The 23,974-nt window shown below is 33.8% G+C and overlaps 3 protein-coding genes across 8 annotated transcripts; all 3 read left to right on the top strand.

The window, feature by feature from the left end:
• Positions 1 to 1,171: 1,171 nt before the first annotated feature.
• Positions 1,172 to 2,295, top strand: LOC126654008 (protein OPI10 homolog). The gene is made up of 2 exons (XM_050348039.2): positions 1,172 to 1,674; positions 1,754 to 2,295. The coding sequence occupies exons 1-2, from the start codon at positions 1,572 to 1,574 to the stop codon at positions 2,218 to 2,220; spliced, it is 570 nt and encodes a 189-aa protein (XP_050203996.1). The 5' UTR covers positions 1,172 to 1,571; the 3' UTR covers positions 2,221 to 2,295.
• Positions 2,296 to 2,626: 331 nt separating this feature from the next.
• On the top strand, positions 2,627 to 6,209 carry LOC130014579 (beta-glucosidase 11-like). 3 transcript variants are annotated; one of them, XM_056106107.1, is made up of 12 exons: positions 2,627 to 2,645; positions 3,250 to 3,313; positions 3,604 to 3,659; positions 3,739 to 3,814; positions 3,912 to 3,983; positions 4,081 to 4,168; positions 4,256 to 4,511; positions 4,701 to 4,816; positions 4,921 to 5,138; positions 5,284 to 5,481; positions 5,663 to 5,753; positions 5,835 to 6,209. In XM_056106107.1, the coding sequence occupies exons 1-12, from the start codon at positions 2,643 to 2,645 to the stop codon at positions 6,076 to 6,078; spliced, it is 1,482 nt and encodes a 493-aa protein (XP_055962082.1). In that variant the 5' UTR covers positions 2,627 to 2,642; the 3' UTR covers positions 6,079 to 6,209. The 3 variants fall into 3 exon arrangements, with proteins under 3 accessions (XP_055962082.1, XP_050203969.1, XP_055962083.1); XM_050348012.2 differs by lacking the exon at positions 2,627 to 2,645 and adding an exon at positions 2,950 to 3,149; XM_056106108.1 differs by lacking the exon at positions 2,627 to 2,645 and adding an exon at positions 3,074 to 3,149 and having other exon boundaries at positions 4,081 to 4,124.
• A 5,013-nt stretch (positions 6,210 to 11,222) lies between these two features.
• LOC126654004 (hydroxyisourate hydrolase-like) lies at positions 11,223 to 20,614 on the top strand. Of its 4 annotated transcripts, none has more exons than XM_056106149.1 (13): positions 11,223 to 11,553; positions 11,634 to 11,697; positions 11,880 to 11,935; positions 12,019 to 12,094; positions 12,192 to 12,263; positions 12,370 to 12,457; positions 12,546 to 12,801; positions 12,944 to 13,059; positions 13,142 to 13,359; positions 13,559 to 13,590; positions 13,671 to 13,758; positions 13,886 to 13,976; positions 19,968 to 20,614. In XM_056106149.1, the coding sequence occupies exons 1-13, from the start codon at positions 11,419 to 11,421 to the stop codon at positions 20,212 to 20,214; spliced, it is 1,539 nt and encodes a 512-aa protein (XP_055962124.1). In that variant the 5' UTR covers positions 11,223 to 11,418; the 3' UTR covers positions 20,215 to 20,614. The 4 variants fall into 4 exon arrangements, with proteins under 4 accessions (XP_055962124.1, XP_050203987.1, XP_050203988.1 ...); XM_050348030.2 differs by lacking the exon at positions 19,968 to 20,614 and adding an exon at positions 14,064 to 14,407 and having other exon boundaries at positions 11,228 to 11,553; XM_050348029.2 differs by lacking the exons at positions 11,223 to 11,553; positions 11,634 to 11,697; positions 11,880 to 11,935; ... (7 more) ...; positions 13,671 to 13,758; positions 13,886 to 13,976 and adding exons at positions 16,989 to 17,378; positions 17,472 to 17,535; positions 17,733 to 17,788; ... (7 more) ...; positions 19,557 to 19,644; positions 19,789 to 19,879.
• The last annotated feature ends 3,360 nt before the right edge of the window (positions 20,615 to 23,974 follow it).

A 23,974-nucleotide genomic window follows, 5' to 3' on the forward strand; every position in this document is an offset into this window, starting at 1 on the left:
TTCTTTGCAATTGATGAAGCAACAACATTAAAGGTTGAGTGTGAGGATAGCATTCTTATCTAACTTGAAACTTCCATTACGGGTGGTGCAATTGTTCAATGAGGTAGTCCACAGAAGAAGTGCAACATGATTTTGCACCTATTGGGTTGAATGGTTATTTTAGCTTATTTGCTGGTAGATTAAGACCCTTCTTATGGAATATGTCAAATAGATTTCAGATTATTTGGCCAGTATTGGACTAGTATTGAAACTTTGTTTATTTGCTTGGAAGAGTTGAGATAGCTTGGATATTTTGTCTTGAAATTGTGCTGTAATATGTAAAACAATCTTCCAAGTTTGTGGTTCTGTCTTTTTTGTTTCTTCAACTGCCTCTATGGTTTTTGATCTAGTTTGTAAGAAGATGAAATTTGCAATTATGACAGGTTTTTGCATTACAATTACAACAGCTTACTTTTAAAAAGACAAAATTTGGAAGATCATAGTTCCAGATTATGATTTTGTCTCCTCCGGTTTGTTCACAAGTAGTTTAAATCTGAATTGTTGTTCTTCTCACTAAAACTACACTAAAGCACACATTCATGCTCAAGCTATTCTCGTTTTATTAATTTAGGGCTGTAAATAAACCAAACCGAACTTTTGAGTGTTCACGTCAACTCGTTTAGCAAATAAAGTATTGATGTTTGATTAATGTCATTCGAGCTTTGAACGGGTGTTCATGTTCGATTTTAAATTTTTTATAGTGTTCATGTTCAGCTGGTGTTCTTAACTGCTAAATGAACAAGCTCGATAAGTACCAATCAAGCTCGTTTGCGAGCTTGTTCATTTAACAGTTAAAACATATAAAATTCGTGAGGATAAAAATACGTTAGTTTCTTATCGTAAAACTACGCAGTTTTGTTAAACCTATACAATTTTAAAATTATATACAAGATATTTATATAAATTAATTTTAAATATGAGGCAGTTTGTGAAGACTTAATCAAGTTTTCAAATGAGCTCGTTCATGAACTCTTGTTCGAGCTCATCCACCAATTTTTCATGTTCACGAACCATTAATCGATCTGTTCGTGAACGTAAACGAGCTGAACTTCATTATGTTCATATCTGGCTCATTTAAATTAACAAACATAAAATTAGGTTTCGAACTCGATTTATTTAGCATACAAAGAATCAAGAACCAATGCTGAACACCAAACTACTCGCAAGCAGCTTGGTTAATTTACAAATGCAACCTACTAGCAGGACATCACGTTCAATCTTAATCGTGTTTCTAATATCAAACCATCCGATTCAATCACAAGCTATTCTAGTTACTACAATGGTTTGCCCGATGAAAACAGAGTGGTTTATTAAAACGGCAGCGTTTTGGGCTCCAAAATGTAGGTCCTTTTTGGCGCTCTCAGCCTGGGTCAATCCAAAAAGTTCGAGAAGCCACTGGATTTTTCACCACTGTCTACTTCTTCTTCCACCATACACCCTACTCCATTAACGCATTCAACGCTCCTTCTATCTGAAACTTAAGTTATTACCAAACACTCGCGCTTCTTCTTCTTTAGCCTGCAACCGGAATCATGTTCGGCGTCGTTTTCCCCAACCGGAGCTTTCCCCTGGATATATCCGCCTTCTCTCAAATCGACACCTTTCACTGGGTACTTGACATGAACACCTTCGTAGGTATAATTCCAATCCAATTATATTATTCTTCTCAACTCTTTTTTCCCTAATTATTAATGATTTTTATTTTTGACGCCAGGCGAAGCATACGATCAAATCCGTGAAATCTGCATATTCCTCTTAAACAACTTCACTCTCCCACCAGATAAAGCCCTAGCCGTCTACATCCAATCCCCCGGCTCACCCTTCCAATTCTGCGGCGCCGTAACTATAGCACGCCCCTCCGCTGTTCTCTCCCTCAATTGGCCGGAGCCTGGCGGAGGCCAACTACAACTCACCGCACCGGATTCCGCTCCCTTGTCTGCTAAAATAGGCGTTTCCGTTGAGGACTTGGCTTCCTTGCCGTCGTTGGATGTGGTTGCTGAAAAGAGAATCGAACGGCTTGCAATGAAAGTAGGAGAGAATTTGTTTAATTATATGCAGTCGTTTTGTGGCGTTGATGGAAGTAAATTGATTGTGCCTATGGATATATTAGACCATTGGTTTAAAAAGTTTCAAGATAAGGCTAAACGTGATCCTGATTACTTAAAAGGCTTCGATTTGTAATTTTTTTAGTTATTATTATTGTATCTTTTGTATCATTTTGATAAATTTTGAGGAATCGAATTGTAGTTTTTTGAAGTTGTTGATCTTGTTTTTTTGCTGGATATGATAATACATGGTTAGGAATTCACCTATTTAGCAATTAGCAGCGAGTTTTACCGCAGAGAATCCGAATAGGAAAAGTATTATTGATCGGAAAATTCGAAACTTGTGTCATTTTTATCTTGGCAAGAAGGATGATTCTTACTAATAGACTGCTGTTACTTTATATGTTACTTTGTTGCCTTATAGTTACAGTTGCAGGTTAAGTGAACTATGCAGTGTTCTTAACTTGGCACCTTCATCAAATATATGAAGTGGGTACCGGAGTTTAGCTTCTCCGTTATTTTGCTCTAATCATGAACAGCGGTGTATTGCTGTGGACCATGGTTAGCATTTATTGTTGTTTATGTTTATGTATTCGTACCAATAATGCTTTCACTTGGTGAGGAGTTGAATTGGTCCTCCTGATAAGAATAGTACGCATTATTAAAGAAGAGCTTGAAAATGACATAATATATGTATTCTTCTTATTTATTTGTCATATGATAAATGAAGTGATATATGCCAAGTGTTGATGGCCTAGCCTTATGTTTGTCTGCAACTTCTAGCTGTTGAGGATAGCTAAATAACTTCGACGGAGGCGGCTAGTTCTGGACCTTTTGCTTCTGATTTTGTCTTCAGATTGCTGCAACCATAAATTTATAAGCTGTCTTCTGATGATTAATGCAGCATGCTTCTGTTTTCTCTAACTGGTGATGATGTGGACAGTTATATTAATTGTTCTCTTAAATTTAGCATTTGGATCAGTGTCAGTCCTTTGCGCTGATAGTTATAGCAGACATGATTTTCCTTCTGATTTTATTTTTGGTTCAGGCACTTCAGCTTATCAAGTTAGTTATCTCTACTTATTATTGCATCAATTCCTGCACTTATGCATATATTTACATGTATTGAAATGAGTAGATGACTGACTCAGTTGCAAATTGGAAGGTGGAAGGAGCAGCTAGTGAGGATGGCAGAACTCCGAGCGTTTGGGATACATTTACTCACCAGGGTCAGTTTTATGGATTTTTAGAACTACTTGACCTGCTGATTGTCCTCAGGAGATCTGTATACCGACTTCTGTCTGTGTTGAAAGCCTTTGTTTATTGTCCTTTTCCTTTTCCTTTGTTTTTTATTTTTTGTACTTTTCGGTAATGATTTTGGCTAAACTATCTGAAATTGAAATTTCAGGACTTCTGTCTGTGTTGAAAAGCCTTTGTTTATTGCCTTATTTCTTTGTTTTTTATTTTTTGTACTTTTGGGTAATTATTTTGGCTAAACTATCTGAAATTGAAATTCCAGGATTTGTGAATGGCGACACTGGAGATGTAGCAGCGGATGGTTATCACAAATACAAGGTGAATAGAAATGAACTTAAAGCTAATTAATGAGTTTTATTTAAATTGTGCGACATCCTTGTGAAATTATCTGCTGCAGGAAGATGTTCAACTCATGGTTGAAACTGGTTTGGATGCATATAGATTTTCAATCTCATGGCCCAGACTCATCCCTAGTATGAATTTCTAATTATAAACTTTTAATGCCATAATATTGAATAATAACAAATAGTCAACTAATAATGTTTTTGTTAATTGCATGTTCTTTTTCAGATGGAAGAGGAGCTGTCAACCCAAAGGGCTTACAGTACTACAACAACCTCATCAATGAGCTTATTCGTCATGGTCACTGCTTAAACTTACATATTCACTAAAAAATTTGCAGTTCTTTTTATTTGATAATTTGAATCTCTTATTGCTCCCTTTTCTTTCCCCAACACAGGCATCCAACCACATGTCACGTTATTCCATTATGATCACCCACAGGTACTTGAAGATGAGTATGGCGGATGGCTTAGCCGAAAAATAGTGTATGTTTTATTGTATTTGTATCGAGTAATCTCTTCGGGCAGACTGCCCTTAGCATAGAGGTTGATGAAACATGAATCTATTTGCAGGAAAGATTTCACAGATTTTGCAGATGTTTGTTTCAGAGAGTTTGGGGATAGGGTCTCATACTGGACTACTCTGAATGAGCCTAATGTTTACATAATTGGTGGTTATGACACGGGATTATCTCCTCCCAGGCGTTGCTCTCCTCCATTTGGTTCCAACTGCACCAAAGGCAACTCCTCAACAGAACCATACTTGGTTGCTCATCACATCTTGATGGCTCACGGTTCAGCTGTGAGACTGTATAGGGAAAAGTATCAGGTCATGCCCATTTTATCTATCCTTTTTCTTTTACTTCCTCTAGTTGATACAACTCAATAGAAATCTGAAACTTGATATAGATCAAGATTTTGTACACGTGTGGAATCAGTTGGTCGCTGTCAATTTCATTTCAGCTGTAGTTTCTTAAAAAATTATGACCAGCAGATGTTTCTTTTGTCGGTGGTGTAGGGAAAGCAAGTTGGATTTATTGGGATAAATCTGCTTCTTTGTGTATATGTTCCTTCTACAAACTCAAAAGATGATGTGGTGGCGACTCAGAGAGCCAAAGACTTCTTTACTGGCCTGTAAGTTAAAATAGGACAATCTATCTAACATCTGCTCTGTTTTTCCCATATATGCTTGGGACAGAATCATATGAAGTTTCATTTATAATTTTGGCTTGTTGTAGGTTTATGAATCCTTTATTATTTGGAGATTATCCTGACACCGTAAAGAGAAACGCAGGGTTGAGACTGCCAGCTTTCTCCAATTATGAATCCGAGCTGGTTAAGGGTTCATTTGACTTTATCGGTGTGAATTACTATTACAAATTTACAGTCAAAGACAACTCGGACGCGTTGATATCTGAACATAGAGATTTTATGGCTGATATCGCAATAGAGATGTGTAAGCATTTTACAAACCATTTCCTTCATTAGTAAAACGGGTTCGGCCTTGTTCCTGCTGTCTGCTTCAATAAACTAAGGCTAATGATAACAACTTTGCCATGGGATAAAGTTATGCTTATTGAACTCTTTTTTTCTTCTCCTAGCTCCATTTGAGATGACTACACCACTACCAGAGGTAGCAGCTAAACAAAAAATGGACTTTGCAACATTTTGGGTGTTTCATCAGATCTCTGACCACGCTTCTTCTTCCCCACAATCCTTAAGGTCTTGGGGTCTGCAATTTGTGCTAGAAGACTTCAAACAAGCTTATGGAAATCTCCCTATTTATATTCATGAAAATGGTGTCTATTCTCTCTTTTATCTCCATGGCTGATGTTAATTTTGATTATAAATAACTGTTATAGATCATTAGGCCACTGAACAAAATTAACGGTTCTGCCCTCATTTCTTTTTTCTTTAACTTCAGGTTATTCATGTTGTTTGACTTGCAATTGATGAACTTGACGATGCATTTGTTTCCAGGTCAGATGTCCCCCCAAAATTCGTCATTGGAAGACATTTCTAGGGTGAAATTTCTCCATTCAAACATTCGGAGTCTGCTTGATGCTGTCAGGTATGCATTTTGAAGTCCATTTTCGTTCAACTTTTTCCATGTATTTGTTCTAAACTGTCCTGCGTTTGTGCATCTTTCAAGGAATGGATCGAATGTAAGAGGATATTTTACATGGTCCTTCTTGGATGTATTTGAGCTCTCCGATGGCTACAAGTCGAGCTATGGATTGCATTATGTTGATCGAGATGATCCTGAATTGAAGCGACACTGTAAGCTCTCTGCACATTGGTTTCGTCACTTTTTGAAAGGAGGAAATGTCAGTTCCGATCAAGTTATCCAACTTGCCATAAGTTCACCTGTTTCTAATTATAACTTCTTCCAGTAGGTCATTTTAGCTTCTAAAGCATTTTAAAAAAGTTGTATTACTTGAGGATAATTATCTAATAATAGAGCTCAAGTATGTGATTGTTATAAATAACATTAAAAGCAGGCGAATTTTCCTATTGCCCTCGGTAATTTTTTTTTAAATTCTGCATATATGCGAAACAGTTATACACGGATTACAAAACACCAATTAGTCAATTACTTAGTTCATAGGTCTTTGGATTCTGATTACGGAGAGTTCGAGACTGCATAAATTAAACCTGCATGTTGGGATTCCACTACTTGTATTATATATGTTTCAGGACAAATTTAATGAATTAAAAAATTTAAATTTTATAAAAAAATTGGCATTTTTTATTCAACTTAATGAAATTATAAATTTGAAAAAATAATAAAAGAAAATCGAACGGAGAGAGAAGAGACTTTAAAAGGTCTAGGAGAATATTGAACACTAGTAATTAACATAAGGGTCAACGAATATCCATTTATTTGTTCTAAGAGAATATTGAACACTAATTAACAAAGGGTCACTTAACATATTACCCTTCAAATTTTCATATCTTTTTGGGGAGAGATTCTTAGGTAGATTCAGTACACCACGTCATTCGTGAACTAAGCTATTACAAAATGACACGTCATTAAAATGATAGCAATTTTATAATATTATTATTCAAATGTGTAAATAAGTAATAAATAAATTTACAAGATTGTCATCATTTTAATGACATGTCATTTTGTGATAGGGTTAATTCACGGATGACGTGATAGACTGTCTATCTAAGAATTTCTCCTTCTTGCGACCCATTTTTTTTTCAAAAAGGAATGAGAAACTCTAAAAAAAATTAAATATCCATTTTTATCTCATTTATTGATTTATTTGTGTTACTTCGCTTATATCCATTTGATGCTTTCCATATTAGCTTCAATTTCATCATATGGTAATATATTAAGTGAGTTTCTACAAGTTAATTGGAGAACTATGCGTATGGGTGTGTAATCGATTGGAACCAAACTGAAGCATTTTTTTTTTGAAAATCGAACCAAATTGAAATTTTGACCGAATCGGTTTGTTTTTTATTAGTTTATGTGAGAACAGCCTAAATCTTTTATGTTTAAAATCGAACCGAATTGTCAAATCAAAATTTCTTTGCAACTTAATTTACCGGTTCGGTTTTTTAATATCAGTTTGATTTTGTACATTCCTAACCACGTGATAGACGAACTTCCACCTAAAAAAAGATGATAAATAGTGTATAAGGGGTCACAAAGATCTAGATTTAAGTGGCAATTTGCCCCTTCAACTTGTAAGCAATGGGCATATAAATTAATTTTATGGGCAAATTATCACAAATTTGTTGATTATAAGTAATTAATCATATTTTAACGATTTATCCCCTCAACTTGTAAACTAATTGTTCCTTATATTTTTGTCCCTCGACTTGTAAGCTAATTTGCCCAAATGAAATTAATTGCTCATAACCACCAAATTCGTGACTAATTTGCCTACAAAATTATTTTATATGTTAATAGCCCATTGCTTACAAGTTAAGGGAGCAAATTGCATTTAAATCCAAAGATCTAAATAGAAGATGGGAGATATATTAAATAAAAATCTATACTATATTATAATGCTGAGCTCCCAATTAAGAATCAACAGCTTTTTGACAAGTGTCTTTTTAAATGTCAGCCATGTGTATTTATAATATAGTGATATATTTTTATTTATTAATTGAGACTTATGTTTCACAACTTTTAGCATCCCTTCATGTATGAGCTATTAATTTCCCTATTACCTTAATAATTCTTCTTCTACCGTTTTTATTTTGAAAGCAACTCTCCATTTTCTTCGACCATTTTCTTTAATCAATGTTTTAGCAACCGTTTATATTTGTTTAAATATATATAGCTTTGTTTTACATATAGAGAAATAACTCACATATCTTTATGATTCATTCACTCATTTGTTTCTAAACTTCAAAATGAGATAAGGTAAATAGATTGGAGTTATTTTTAACAAGTTCATAATAAGTGATCTCATGGTTTCCATGAGTTAATGAATGTAAGTTTGGTTTATGATGTTTTGTTTTTGATATTTGGTTGTCTTATTTAATTTCTTTAATCAGTTTTAACAAAACTGTACATGTCAAACATCTTTGATATGTTTAGTTTCCCATGTTTTGTTAAAAAAACCAAGTTGGGTTTAATCTAAATTATTTTTTAAGAAGTTTTGTTTCACAATTTATCAGACTGAAATATAAAATAAATCTGATTTCTGTAAATGTTATTGCACTCTTTGTAATTGAATATTAATTATTATTTAGCTAACAAGTTGAATTTGTAGCATATTGTTCAAAGGATATGTCAAGAAAATAATCTATCCATTGTAACCGTCTTTGGCGGTTACAAAAAATGTTGATTCGAGCATTCTCAGTTCGGGTCCTTTAATATTCAATGGTGACGTACTAAAAGTTTGTGCTATCTGGTGTTTGCATTTTATTAATATTGCATGATGATGTTTTTATTTTTATTTTGTTGACAATATTAATTATTTTTGCATTTCTGGTACAATTTAAGGGAATCGAAATATATATATATATATATATATATATATATATATATATATATATATATATATATATATATATATATATATATATAAAATAATCAATTGTTGGATAATATTTAGCAAGTGTTTGAAACTTATTATCCTTAAATTAATATAATGAGTAATTTACTTTTTTTTACTTTGCTTGATAGAAAACTTTTAACTTTTTTATTTTTATTGCTGCCATAATGGTGGTAATAAGTTTTTATTTAATCGGTCCATTATTTTTGTGTGGTTGATATAACAAAGTTTATACGAGGTAGATATTTTTCTCTTGATATTAAAATAGTATATTAGAGTTCATCTTCGGCAACATGCAGGGTAGCATTAAAGTTTTTGTGAGTGGATTGATGGAAACTTTTCTTATATATATTTGAGATTTTACAAAGAAAATTACTTGAAGTTTTGCAAGAAAAATAAAAGAATAAATTCGAAAAATATATTTTTATTTGTCTACTATCTCATTACAATCCGTAATTTAGATTATGCCCAATCAATTTCGCCGCGCAACGCGCGGGCATCGACCTAGTTAGATATAAACCATAAAATGAGTTAATCCTTATTTTATGTGGGGTTTCATTTTGAGAGTGCAGTCACGCAGTTTATGGACTTCACTAAATAAGTAAATGAACAAAGGATCAATTCACCCCCTCAACTTGGCACGAAATATCAAATGAGTCATTTCTACCGTTTTTAGATCAAACAGACCCGCAACTTTACAAAATCGTACAAATCGCACCCTCCCTAAGAGAGCGGAACACACCCTCTGGTTTTGTAGGGAAAATAGTTCAAAATAGTACTCAATATTCTTTTTATTTTCTGGTTTAATACTAAATATATTTTAAATTTCAACTTTACCCTTTATAATTTAAAACTTTAAAAATCAATTTATATTTTAAACTAAAATTCAGGGACTTTCCCCCCCTTTTTACAGCCATTTCTCGCCGGAAATGGAGGAGCATCAGCTCCTCGTTTTTCCGGCGAGGGGCTGAAAAGCTCCTCGTTTTTCGAGGAGCTTCTGCTCCTCGTTTTTCCGGCGAGGAGCAGCAGCTCCTCGCTGAAAAAACGAGGAGCAGACAGCTCCTCGTTTTTAGAGGAGCTGCTGCTCCTCGTTTTTCCGGCGAGGAACAGCAGCTCCTCGCCGGTAAAACGAGGAGCTCTGCTCCTCGTTTTAGAGGAGCAGATTTGCTCCTCAGGAGCAGATCTGCTCCTCAGGAGCAGATCTGCTCCTCCTCAGATCTGCTCCTCAGGAGCAGATCTGAAATCTGAAAGAGACTCAGATCTGCTCCTCCGGAGCAGATCCGACGGTGGTTGAAGGTCGGACGATGGCGGCAGCCGTGGCGGCGGTGGCGGGTGGAAGGGAAGAAGAAGAAAAGAGTGAAAGTGTTAATTTTTTAATTAGTGTTTAATTTAACATTTTTAATTAGTATTAATTAGGATTAATTAGGATTAATTTTTTTTAATTAGATAATCCACTCTCTTTTTTTTGTCAGAAGGGTGAATTTAATCCGGTTTTGCTAAGTTGCGGGTTGAAGTGATCCGGTTTTACGAAGTTGCGGGTTAAATTGTACTAAAATCGTCCAAAATGACTCATTTGATATTTCGTGCCAAGTTGAGGGGGTGAATTGATCCTTTGTTCATAAGTAAATAGTTCATGAACTTCAGAATAAATTAATCCTATATTTATGGCTTTAAAAAGATACTCTAAATTTAATAGTTCTGCTAGTTTTATCTTTTTATATTCTAATTGTTTAATAAAATAGTGCCACATCAGCTTCAATTTGTATAAGTCATATGTCAAGTTCAGAGCTGCATTTGAAGACTTGGCCTGATGGCCAAGGCCTTCTATATGCATGAGGTCGGGGGTTCGACCCCTGATTCTCCTCAGGCCGAGGTTTGCCTGATTTAACTTTAAAAAATGCATACTAACTTCCGCTAACACCTATTAACAACTAACTTAAAATAGGTCTATTTCTGATAAAAAAAATAAAATTCAGAGCTATGAATTTGGTCTTTACTAATATTTTGTGTGGAATTTAGGAGGCAAACTGAAATTTTATTGCGTTTTAAACTGTATGAGAAATAATGGCAAAGTTGTCATAATTTGCATGTGAAGCTTATAATCAAAACTCGTAAAATCTTCACTCTTCCACATATAAAGCCCTATCAGTTTTACGTACGTACCATCCCTTCCGACTCTGCAGTGCCGTAACTATAACACGCCCCTCCGCTGTTCTGTCCTTCAATTGGCCGGAGCGTGGAGGATGCCAATTGCAACTCACCGCACCGGATTCCGTTCCCTTGTCTGCTAAAATAGGCGTTTCAGTTGAAGACTTGGCTTCCTTATCCTTGCCATCGTTGGATGTGGTTGCTGAACTATGAAGTGTTCTTAACGGCGGCGTATACTGTGGACCATGGTTACCATTTTTTATCGTTTATGGTCATGTATTCTTACCAATAATAGGCATCATTAAAGCAGTCTTGAAAATGACATAGTATTTGTATTCTTGTTATTTGTCATATAAATAAAGTGATATATGCCAAGTGTTGATGGCTTAGCCTTATGTTAGTCTCCAACTTGTAGCCATCGAGTATAGCTAAATATCTTGGATGATAAAATGGCAATCTAATGGACCTTATGCTTCTGATTTTGTCTTCAAATTAATGCAACCATAGATTTACAAGCTTCTTATTCTGCTAATTAATGCAGCAACATTCTGTTTTCTCTAACTGGTGATGATGCGGACAGTTTTATTAATTGCTCTCTTAAATATAGGATTTGGATCAGTGTCAGTCCTTGGCGCTGATAGTTATAGCAGACAGGATTTTCCTCCTGGTTTTATTTTTGGTTCTGGCACTTCTGCTTATCAGGTTCGTTATCACTACTTATTTTTGCATCTTAACATAAATAGCATGACTCGATGACTGACTCAATGGTTACATATTGTAAGGTGGAAGGAGCAGCTAATGAGGATGGCAGGACTCCGGGCGTATGGGATACTTTTACTCACCAGGGTCAGTTTTCTGAATTCTTTTGAACTACTGGACCTGCTGATTGTCCCGAGAGGGTCTCTGTTCCAATTTTTTTCTGTGTTGAAAGGCTTTGTTTACAGCCTTTATAGCGGGTATGGTTTTGGCTAAACTATAGAATGAGGAGTTATTGAGAGTAATTTTCTTTTCTGATATTGAAATTCCAGGATTTGTGGACGGTGACACTGGAGATGTAGCAGCGGATGGTTACCACAAATACAAGGTGAAAAAGAAATGAACTTAAAGCTAATTAATGAGTTATATTTCAAGGATTGAGCTACATCCTTGTGGAATTGTCTGCTGCAGGAAGATGTTCAACTCATGGTTGAAACTGGTTTGGATGCATATAGATTTTCAATTTCATGGCCCAGACTCCTCCCCAGTATGGATTTTATAGTTTTAAATTTTTAATGCAAAGATATCTTAATAATAACAAATAATTGACTATTTTTTTTTGTTATTTGCATTTTCTTCTACAGAAGGAAGAGGAGCTGTCAATCCAAAGGGCTTACAGTACTACAACAACCTCATTAATGAGCTTATTAGTCATGGTCACTGCTTAAACTTTCATATTCACTGTAACTTTTTTTGCAGTTCTTCTTTTCTTTTAAGAATTTGATTTGATTCCCTTATCTTTTTCCTATCCCCAAAAAACAGGCATCCAACCACATGTCACGCTATTCCATTATGATCATCCGCAGGTACTTGAAGATGAGTATGGTGGATGGCTTAGCCGAAAAATAGTGTATGTATTCTGTATATGTATTGAGTAATCTTTTGGGAAGACTACCAGCCCTTAGCATAGAGGTTGATGAAACATAAATCAATTGCAGGAAAGATTTCACAGATTTTGCAGATGTTTGTTTCAGAGAGTTTGGGGATAGGGTCTCGTACTGGACTACTCTGAATGAGCCAAATGTTTATGTAATTGGTGGTTATGACACGGGAACATCCCCGCCCAGGCGCTGCTCTTCTCCATTTGGATCCAACTGCACCGAGGGCAACTCCTCAACAGAACCATACTTGGCTGCTCATCACATCTTGATGGCACATGGTTCAGTTGTGAGACTGTATAGGGAAAAGTATCAGGTCATGCCCATTTAATCATCTTTTCTTTTACTTTCTGTAGTTGATACAACTCAATAGAAATCTGAAACTTGATATGGACCAAGGTTTGTACTGTCTTAAAAAATTATTGAACCAGCAGATGTTTGTTTTGTCGGTGGTGTAGGAAAAGCAAGCTGGATTCATTGGGATAAATCTGCTTGTTTTTGGATATGTTCCTCTAACAAACTCAACAGAGGATGTGGTTGCAACTCAGAGAGCCAAGGATTTCTTTACCGGCCTGTAAGTTAAAAGAGGCCAATCTATTTATGCCTTTCCCTTAAATTCTGTCTGAGGTTCCATTTATAATTTTGGCCTGTTGTAGGTTTATGAATCCTCTATTGTTCGGAGACTATCCTGACACGGTAAAGAGAAACGCAGGGTTGAGGCTACCAGCTTTCACCAACTATGAATCCGAGCTGGTTAAGGGTTCATTTGACTTTGTTGGTGTGAATTACTATTACACATTGACAGTTAAAGACAATTCCGACGCATTGAAATCTGAACATAGAGATTTTACTGCTGATATTGCAGCAGAGATGGGTAAGCATTTGTCAAACCATTTCCTTCTTTAGTTAAACATGTTCGTCTTTGTTCCTACTTTCAGCTTCAATGAACTGAAGTTAATGATGCCAACTTTTCCATTGAATCTTGATTTAAAATTAGCTTATTGTATACCTTAATTTCATGTTTTACATGGACGGAATTGACATTTTTTAAACTCTTCTTTCCTCTCTCGTAGCACCGTTTGATAAGACTGCATCACTACCAGAGGTAACAGCTAACCGAAAATGGAGTTCGCAACATTTCTGGCATTTCATCAAATCTCTGACCACGCTTATTCTCCCCCGCAGTCCGCCATGAGGTCTTGGGGTCTGGAATTAGTGCTGGAGGACTTCAAGCAAGCTTATGGAAATCCCGTTATTTACATTCATGAAAATGGTGTCTATCCGTCTCTCTTTATCCCCATCGCTGATATTATTTTATCATTAGGCCACTCAACAAAATTCTTGGCTACTCATGTTGTTTGACCTGCAATTGATAAACTTGCCGATGCATTTGTTTCCAGGTCAGATTTCCCCCCGAAACTCGTCATTGGAAGACATTTCCAGGGTGAAATTTCTCCATTCAAACATTTGGGGTCTGCTTGATGCTGTCAGGTATGCATTGCGAAACACATTTTCCTTCAACTTTTCGATGCGCTTTTTCTAAATTGTTACGTCTGTATGCATCTTCAAATTGGAAAGAAATGGATCAAATGTCAGAGGGTATTTTATATGGTCTTTCTTGGATGTATTCGAGTTCTTCGGTGGCTACAAGTCAAGCTATGGCTTGTATTATGTTGATCGAGATGTTCCTGAATTGAAGAGATACGCCAAGTTCTCTGCACATTGGTTTTCTCACTTTCTGAAAGGAGGAAATGTCAGTTCCGATCAAGTTATCCGACGAGCCACAAGTTCTTCACCTGTTTCTGACAATCACTTCTTTCAGTAGATGATCTGAAGATTTAAAGAAAAAAATGTCCTTTTCTTTTTTTCTTTCAAATTTTTATTTTTCCTTTAAGTTAATAAGAATCCTAAAATTTTAAACACTTGTTTTTGTATCTCACCCATCGGCCTATTCGTATCACCAAGTAAAATTCGGTAAATTTTTTCTGATGAAAAATTACTAATCCTACGTACTTTAGTCGAAATATAATAATATTTGATGTCGATTTATAATTTGGGTCTTTAATTAATGGTTTAATGAATAATTTAGTCAAAAAAATACACTAAGATGATAGATTTGAAAAAATAAAATAAAAAATCATGGTCTTATATGGCAACTTTTAAAAGTCGTGATTAAAATGAAATTTCGTGTAAAAGTCATAATTTTTTATGAAATTAACCCTAAATAAAAATATAAGGGCTAGTAAAAAATAAAGAATATTAAATAAAAATTGAATAGTTTATGAATTTTAGATTGAGTTAATCTTATATTTATGACTTAAGAAAAAAGTCTCTAAATATTTGTGTTTACATCAAAATTAAAAATATGGCCCGAGGCCCATGAGTCCACTTTATTTCAAGAAAGGCCATTAGATCGTGATTAATTGACTATAGATAATTTTTTAGAGGTTTAGCTTATAAGCTAATTTCAAAAATAGGCCAGAAGCTAATTCCAAAAATTTGGCCAGAAGCTATTTACAATGTTTTAGCCAGAAACTAACTCCAGAGGTTTGCCTAGAAGCTAATTTCAAAGGTTTGGCCAGAAATTCAAACATAATTCTTCAAAAGATCTAGAAAGCCCAAGTTCATCCTCAGAACAATAAGTCCATAATTAGAATGGCCATTAAACCGTGTTCATTTGGCCAGAAGCCAAAAATAATTTGCCAAAAGTTCAAAATCTCATAAGTCTAGAATTTGTGCTGATAGTTTTTTTTTTTTTTGCAAGCGGCAGTTCAAATGAATAAAGAAAGCCAACAATTTTTTTTATGAGTGAAAAAGTGGGAGTGAGAACGTGGGCATTTAAAAAGCTGTTATCACTTGACAGTTTCTACATACGCTATAAATAGAAAACGCCCAACAAAATCAACCAAAAAACTCAACTCCTCTCAGGAGATTTCAATATCAAACACTTTAATTTAGTGAATTCACTTGTACGCTAATTTTATTTTATTTTTGTTTTTCAATATTATTTCAGACGCATTGTATGAACTTTTATTTCTTAATTATAGAAGATTTTTTTTATTTTCAACCCCAGCCAAATTCAACAAAAACTCTACATTCCCAGGAGATTTTCATGTCAAAAGCTTTAATTTTGTTAAATCACTTGTATTGTACTTTCATGCTTCTAGTTTTAAGATATTATTTTCAATATCGATTTCATATACGTTATCAGTTCTAGATTTCTAATTGTAGAAGTTGTCTTTTAATTTTAAAGTTTCTCAGGAGATTTTGTTTACGAACCGCTTAGATTTTTTACGTCCTTTAAAAATCATTCACAATCGCTTGATCAATTTTTAATTTTTAAATTGAGATATAATCCTCTTGTACGCTCACACTCAAAGGCACAAACCGTTTTAAAAAAAAATAGGGAAACAATTTGATATTTGGCTCTTTTACCTCTTTATATTCTAATTGTCCAAAAAATTTGTTGGTTAAATAATATTTTCCATTTATAGGTACATGGTACATGAGGATCTCAACTATCTTTAATTTTTTCATATTCCACTAATTTCGACTCGAGTAGTGTGCGTCATTTTTAAAACAACAGACTTTTACAGTTCGAGTCCACAATCTTACTTAAATTAGAAGACCGCTTTACCAATTAACTTGTGTCTTAGAATTATATCAATTATATTTTACATATAATGCATCAAATTTTTTTCAACAACTCATTTGATGGATCAAATGAATCAAAGTGCACATTTATTGCGTTTTAAACTGTATGAGAAACAATGGCAAAGTTATAATTATTTTAGAGGATAATTGATTCTGCTGATCATTGAATTTTTGAGTTTTTTTTTTATTCCAATTACTAAATTATTATTTTTTTCTTTTTAATCACTGATTTTTTTTATTTTGATATCTTCCGCCAAAAATATTTAGATGGCAGCCGCAAATAATTTTGTTTAACCTAAAATCTTGTCATATATGCATAATTTGATCTAAAAATTCATTTTTAAAGTGAAATTATATATATGATAAATTTTTAAAGTAGTATAAGTAAGATCTGGTTGCTACATGTTAATTTTCGGTGGCCATATAAGCATTTTTAGTCTTAAATATTAAAAAAAAACAAAGTAAAAGTACATTAATTTAAAAAAAATAGTTTAATGTCTCAATGATAAGTAAAATTGATTACCCCAGTTTAGATGTTAGAATTGCAGGCGAAGCTGACGATCAAAATTCGAAAAAGCTTCACTCTTCCACCAGATAAAGCCGTGTCAGTTTACGTACAATCTCCCTGGGTCACCCTTCCTACTCTGCGCTGCCGTTACTATAGCACGCCCCTCCGCTGTTCTCTCCCTCAATTAGCCGGAGCCTGAAGGAGGCCAATTGCAACTCACCGCACCTGATTCCGCTCCCTTGTCTGCTAAAATAAGGGTCTCAGTTAAGGACTTGGCTTCCTTGCCATCATGTATTACGATGATGCTTTCACATGGTGAGGAGTTGAATGGTACGCATTATTAAAGCGGAGCTTGAAAATGACATAATTTCTGTATTCTTCTTATTTGTCATAACGTGATATATGCGTGTTGATGGCTTAGCCTTTTATTAATTTGCAATTTCTAGCCGTTAAATATCTTATAAAAGGAAAATCTAGCGGGCGGCTTGGACCCGGCCTACGCTTCTTATTTTGTCTTCATATTGATGCAACCATAAATTTATAAGCTTGGTCTTCTGCTAATTAATGCTGCAACATTCTATTTTCTCTAACTGGTGATGATGCGGACGGTTGCATTAATTGTTCTCTCTAATTTAGCATTTGGATCAGTGTCAGTCCTTGGTGGTGATAGTTATAGCAGACAGGATTTTCCTTCTGGTTTTATTTTTGGTTCTGGCACTTCTGCTTATCAGGTTCCTTATCTCTACTTGTTATTGCAACAATTCCTTCACTTATACATGTATTGAATAGAGTATATGACTGACTCAGTGGTTGCAAATTGGAAGGTGGAAGGAGCAGCTAGCGAGGATGGCAGAACTCCGAGCGTTTGGGATACATTTACTCACCAGGGTCAGTTTCATGGTTTTGTAGAACTACTTGACCTGCTGATTATCCTGAGGGAGTCTCTATACAGATATTTCCTATGTTGAAAGACTTCGTTTGTTGTCTTTTTCCGTTATTTGTTTTGCATTTTCTGGGTAGAGATTTTGGCTAAACTATACAATGTTTATTGAGAGTTATTTTCCTTTCTGAAATCGAAATTCCAGGATTTGTGAACGGCGACACTGGAGATGTAGCAGCGGATGGGTACCATAAGTACAAGGTGAATAGAAATGAACCTAAAGCTAATTAATGAATTCTATTTCAATGGTTGAGCTACATCCTTGTGCAATTATCTGCTGCAGGAAGATGTTCAACTCATGGTTCAAACTGGTTTGGATGCATATAGATTCTCAATCTCATGGCCCAGACTCCTCCCCAGTATGGATTTTATAGTTTTAAATCTTTAATGCCAAGATAACTAATAATAACAAATAGTCAACTAATAATTTTTTGTTATTTGCAATTTCTTCTTCAGATGGAAGAGGAGCTGTCAATCCAAAGGGTTTACAGTATTACAACAACCTCATCAATGAGCTTATTAGTCATGGTCACTGCTTAAACTTTCATATTCACTATTTTTTTTTAGCAATTCTTTTTTCATTTAATAATTTGACTCTTTTTTTTTGTTCTTTTTCGTTTGCCCAAAAAACAGGCATCCAACCACATGTCACGCTATTCCATTATGATCATCCGCAGGTACTTGAAGATGAGTATGGCGGATGGCTTAGCCGAAAAATAGTGTACGTATTTACTGTATTTGTATCGAGCAATCTCTTTGGGCAAATTACCTGCCCTTAGCATAGAGTTTGATGAAGTGTTAATCGATCTGCAGGAAAGATTTCACAGATTTTGCAGATGTTTGTTTCAGAGAGTTTGGGGATAGGGTCTCATACTGGACTACTCTGAATGAGCCTAATGTGTACATAATTGGTGGTTATGACACGGGATTATCTCCTCCCAGGCGTTGTTCTCCTCCATTTGGATCCAACTGCACCAAAGGCAACTCCTCAACAGAACCATACTTGGTTGCTCATCATATCTTGATGGCGCATGGCTCAGCTGTGAGACTGTATAGGGAAAAGTATCAGGTCATGCTCATTTTATCCATTTTTTTTCTTGAAATCTAAACTTATTACGGATCAAGGTTTGGTACACATGTGGAATTAGTGGGTCGCTGTAAACTCCGTTTTAGCTGTACTGTCTTGAATAAGTTGTTGAACCAGCGATGTTTGTGTAGGGCAAGCAAGTTGGACATATTGGGATAAATCTGCTTGTTTTTGGATATGTTCCTCTAACAAATTCACCAGAGGATGTTGTTGCAACTCAGAGAGCCAAAGACTTCTTTACTGGCTTGTAAGTTTAATTAGGCCAATCTATGTAACATATGCTCTGCCTATCCCTTAATATGCTTGTGACAGAATCATCTGAGGTTTCATTTATAATTTTGGCCTGTTGTAGGTTTATGAATCCTCTATTGTTCGGAGACTATCCTGACACGGTAAAGAAAAACGCAGGGTTGAGGCTACCAGCTTTCTCCAACTATGAATCTGAGCTGGTTAAGGGTTCATTTGACTTTGTTGGTGTGAATTACTATTACACATTGGCAATCAAAGACAACTCTGAAGCGTTGAAAACCGAACATAGAGATTTTACTGCTGATATGGCAATAGAGTTGTGTAAGCATTTTACAAACTATTTCCTTCAATAGTAAAACATGTTCGTCCTTGTTCCTAATTCCGGCTTCTATAAACTAAGGCTTACGATAACAAATTTGTCATGGGATCTTGATTTAAAAGTGTGCTTATTGAATACTGTAATTTCATGTTCTACATGGCCGGGGTTGACATTTTTAGAACTCTTTTTTTCTCTTCCGTAGCGCTGTTTGAGATGACTACATCACTATCCGAGGTAACAGCTAACTGAAAATGGAGTTTGCAACAATTTAATCAGTTCATCAAATCTCTGACCACGCTTATTCTTCCCCTCAGTCATCCATGAGGTCTTGGGGTCTGCAATTAGTGCTCGAAGACTTCAAGCAAGCTTATGGAAATCCCCCTATTTACATTCATGAAAATGGTGTCTATCTGTATCTCTTTATCTCCATGGCTTATTTTAATTTTGAATATAAATAACTTCATAGATCATTAGGCTACTGAACAAAATCCATGGTTACTCATGTTGACCTGCAATTGATAAACTTGACGATGCATTTGTCTCCAGGTCAGAGGTCCCCTCGAAATTCGTCATTAGAAGACATTTCTAGGGTGAAATTTCTCCATTTAAACATTTGGAGTCTGCTTGATGCTGTCAGGTATGCATTGCCAAAACACATTGTCATTCAACTTTTTCTCTGTGTTTTCTCTAAACTGTTATGTCTCTGTGCATCTTCAAATTGGAAGAAATGGATCAAATGCAAGAGGGTATTTTACGTGGTCTTTCTTGGATGTATTCGAGTTCTTCGATGGTTACAAGTCAAGCTATGGCTTGTATTATGTGGATCGAGATGATCTTGAATTAAAGAGATATCCTAAGTTCTCTGCACATTGGTTTTCTCACTTTCTGAAGGGAGGAAATGTCAGTTCTGATCAAGTTATACAACTGGCCACAAGTTCTTCACCTGTTTCTGATAAGCACTTCTTTCAGTAGATGATTTGAAGATTTATAGGAGTTTACAGATTACTCGAGGATAATTCGCTATGGTAGAGCTTAAGTATGCGAATTTTCTTACCGCCTTCCGTAATCCGTCTGTAAATTCTACATAAATGTTCAACGGTCCTACTGATTACAATTGAAGAGCTTGGATCTACAATAAGAGTTCTAGAGTGTTTTAGACACTCGAGAAATGTACATCTTTCCGCAGATATTTGAATTGATTTTGATAATGTTAATCATGTTTGTCGAGGATCGTAAGTAATACTATTGCACAATTACAATATATAAGTTCCATGCGGAATATATACATGGAATAGAATAGTTATTTTTAATCGATGGATTAGAATAACTATTTTTAAGGAATATTAATTATTATTTTGTATTCTTTTGGATATTTTGTTCCATAAATATTTTTACCAAATTCACTCAAATTCACTCCACAAATGCTCTATTAATTCATTATGAAGGTAAAAAGGACGATGTCACGAAAGAAATTATTGAAATTAGATATGAGCATCCATCAGCAATTCAATATTTTATTAAAATAAATAAATAATTATCTCGTAAAATTATTTTTGTAATATCTTTATATTTAATATTTTATTATAAAAATAATTAATATATTTAATATTGTTACGTGTAAAATTAATCAATAATTATTTAATAATTAAATAATTAATTAATTATATCCGCAAACTATAAAAATTAAATGAATAAAGGTAAACGCACCCCCTGAACTTATGACACATGGTTATTTAATCCAGTTTTTACTTTTTTGAGTAACTAATCCAAATTTTTTTATTTTTAGGTCAGACATATATTTTTACTGTAAAAAATATATTTAGGATAATTTTATTGCAATAATTAGAAAATTTTTTAATTTCTTTTCGCTTCGCTCACCTCTGATTTGTATTTCCCGCGTTTTAAAAATATGCGTTTTAAAAATATAATCTATCTATCTATATATTATATAATTGAGAGGACCAACGGAGCCCTCTCATTCATTCTCACCAAATAGAGTATTTCTGTTAGTTCCCACCTTTTTCAAAATACTTATTTTACTTAAATTTTATAATTCTTTTAATTTTACACTTCTAATTTGAATCAGTCTTTGTTAAGATTTAAAACTCTTCTTATTCAATCGTAATGAAATTCCAATTTGATCTTTACATTCGATCAATTCAACCAAAAAATTCCAGTTTATCTATTCTTTTTTTCTTACATCATTCTTTGTTCACAGCAAAAACTAACTATTCTTTTTTGTCATTCTTTATTCACAGCAAAAACTAACTTTTTTCTTCTTTGTTTCAAGTGGCATTAATTCTCCCGCCATGATTATGCTCTGTGAGATCAGTCACAATTTATTTATGAGTATCGTTTTGTTATTTTATAGCTTGTATATGTGTTTTCAATGTTTGTTTGCTTAAAGGTATGTTTGTAAAAATGTTGATCCATCTGAAATTGAATTAATGATTTTGAATCGGTGGACAATTGTTTCATACCCTATCGTTCTCTCATACAAGATATTACTTTGTTAGCCTCTGCCGCTATTTCATTTGTATAAGCTATAACCAGTGACCATTTCAAATATATTCTTTATTATAGTTGAAATATTTGTTCATATTTTACTTTGCGAGAACATATCATTTTCTAGAGTTTGAAGTTTCCATCATGTGCTGTCCTTTTTAGCCCTTTGCTATTATAATAAATTATAAACATTACTATTTTAAAATTAATCCTACTTTAAAATATATATAATCTGGTTAGTTTTTGTTTAACAGTTTATCAGTAATATGAAATTTTCGATTTGCTTTTTCTTTAAGATAATTAGTTTTTTGTTTATAGTTTTGCTTTTAATGTATGATGGATTTATACTGTTAATTTCAAATGAGAAAGCGGGTTTACATTAGTTTTAACACTAACAACAAAATACTATCTTTTAGAAATGTTTATCGTTGCTTATCAAATCAACTATTTATTGATAGGTGCTTTAATAGATGATTTATTCCTTTGATATTTTTATAATTTAAAAAAAAAAGTTAATCATGAAAGATTAAAAAATCAAAAAAGGTTAATGATCATTTTATGAGTTTATACTTTAAAAATAAACGTTTAATTTTCATGTTACAGGTATAAAACTAAGGCCATTTTACTGTTAGAGATTAAATTCATAATGACAATACAAATAGTTCTTATGCTTCAACAATGGTTCTTGATTGTAAAAAGCCTTTAAAATCAAATCGTTCTTAATGATTATCACAAAACTCGAATAGAACTGATGTATTCATAGAATACTTGTGCAATTTTAGATTTAATATTCCTGCAGATTAAAACAATATGCCAATTAAGAAGCATAGAAATCAAGAATCTAACTTAAATTAAAGTTGTTATAAAATATTGATTTAGATTGTATATTCCAATTTTGTAAGCATTTTTTCTAATAATTACAGGTTAAATTTTACATCACAATTTCAGATTTTGTAAGCATCTGATTTGATTCAAAATTATGAAAACAATTTTATGATCAATTTATCATTAAGATCAAATTTTGCATCACATTTTCAAAAATACTAAACTGATTTAGACTTTTTAAATCAAATTTTGTAAATAATAATTCAAATTAAATATATGAACTATTTATTCTCTAACAAAAAAATATAAACTATTTAAATTTTAAAAATATTAAATATCCATCTAATTGTTTAATATACAAACTCTACATCAAATTCATTTATTATAGAAACTCTCTACATCTAATCCTTATGGGTAGTCAAAAAAAGTCACGAACTTTGCACGTTTTCTCATTTTAATCACGCAGTTTTTTTTTTTTCATTTTCATGCACGGACTACCACCTTTTCTCAAATTCATGCATGGTGCTGAGGTGGCACTCCTTCATTGGTATAAAATGACCTCCACCTCAGCGAATTACACCAATGGACCCATGACACTTCACCACCGTGCATGAATTTGAGAAAAAATGGTAGTTCATGCATGAAAATGAGAAAATTTAAACTGCGTGATTAAGATGAGAAAACATGTAAAATTGGTGAATTTTTATGATATTAAGCCAATCCTTATATTATACAAATTTTATATCAAATTCCTTTTTTATGCAAAATTTCTACATTTTATTCTTATATTATACCAACTTTATATTCAGTAAGATTTATTTTGTATTTTACAAAGTAAATTTTACTTTTTTTTTTGGTAAGCCCATCCGGTTTCCAAGGCTTCGCCTTGACTAATCCGGATCCGACCCGCGTCGCGCACCTGGCATGGTGGGTGAGTCTGCCAGTGGGAATTTTCTCCTCGATTAAAAATCAAAGAGACCTAGAAATCGTTCTTCAGATAACATATTTTTATATAATTCTTAAATAAATTATTTTTTGAGAATAAACAAACTCTACATCTATCCCCTTAAAATCCCCCCACCTTTTACCCCCAATTCGTTTGCACCCTCACGTTGTAAAACCACCAAATATATCCAAATTACGACCTTTCACTTTCAATTGTACCCTCAAACATTAAATTGACCTCTTTTTACTTGAAAAATGTTCAAATTAATACTTTAAATTTTAGCATATATTTTAAAATAGGACTTAATATTTTATTTAAAACAAAAGTAAACCTATTTTTTCAAGTTAAAAGAGATCAATTTAATGCTTGAGGGTGCAATTGAAAGTGAAAGGTCGTAATTTGGGTATATTTGGTGGTTTTTCAACGTGAGGGTAGAAACGAATTGGGGGTAAAAGG

The sequence above is a fragment of the Mercurialis annua genome, linkage group LG6 (genome assembly GCF_937616625.2).
Source record: "Mercurialis annua linkage group LG6, ddMerAnnu1.2, whole genome shotgun sequence".
NCBI lineage: Eukaryota > Viridiplantae > Streptophyta > Magnoliopsida > Malpighiales > Euphorbiaceae > Mercurialis > Mercurialis annua.

Bases quoted from the DNA above. Each gene is read 5' to 3' on its own strand.
- LOC126654004 (XM_050348031.2), top strand. From the start codon at position 17,244: ATGATGCGGACGGTTGCATTAATTGTTCTCTCTAATTTAGCATTTGGA. The intron at 17,789-17,870 runs GTGAATAGAAAT...TATCTGCTGCAG, and splicing joins ATGGGTACCATAAGTACAAG to GAAGATGTTCAACTCATGGT. The intron at 18,657-18,805 runs GTCATGCTCATT...ATGTTTGTGTAG, and splicing joins TGTATAGGGAAAAGTATCAG to GGCAAGCAAGTTGGACATAT.
- LOC130014579 (XM_050348012.2), top strand. From the start codon at position 3,015: ATGATGTGGACAGTTATATTAATTGTTCTCTTAAATTTAGCATTTGGA. The intron at 3,660-3,738 runs GTGAATAGAAAT...TATCTGCTGCAG, and splicing joins ATGGTTATCACAAATACAAG to GAAGATGTTCAACTCATGGT. The intron at 5,754-5,834 runs GTATGCATTTTG...GCATCTTTCAAG, and splicing joins AGTCTGCTTGATGCTGTCAG to GAATGGATCGAATGTAAGAG.
- LOC126654008 (XM_050348039.2), top strand. From the start codon at position 1,572: ATGTTCGGCGTCGTTTTCCCCAACCGGAGCTTTCCCCTGGATATATCC. The intron at 1,675-1,753 runs GTATAATTCCAA...TTTTGACGCCAG, and splicing joins TGACATGAACACCTTCGTAG to GCGAAGCATACGATCAAATC.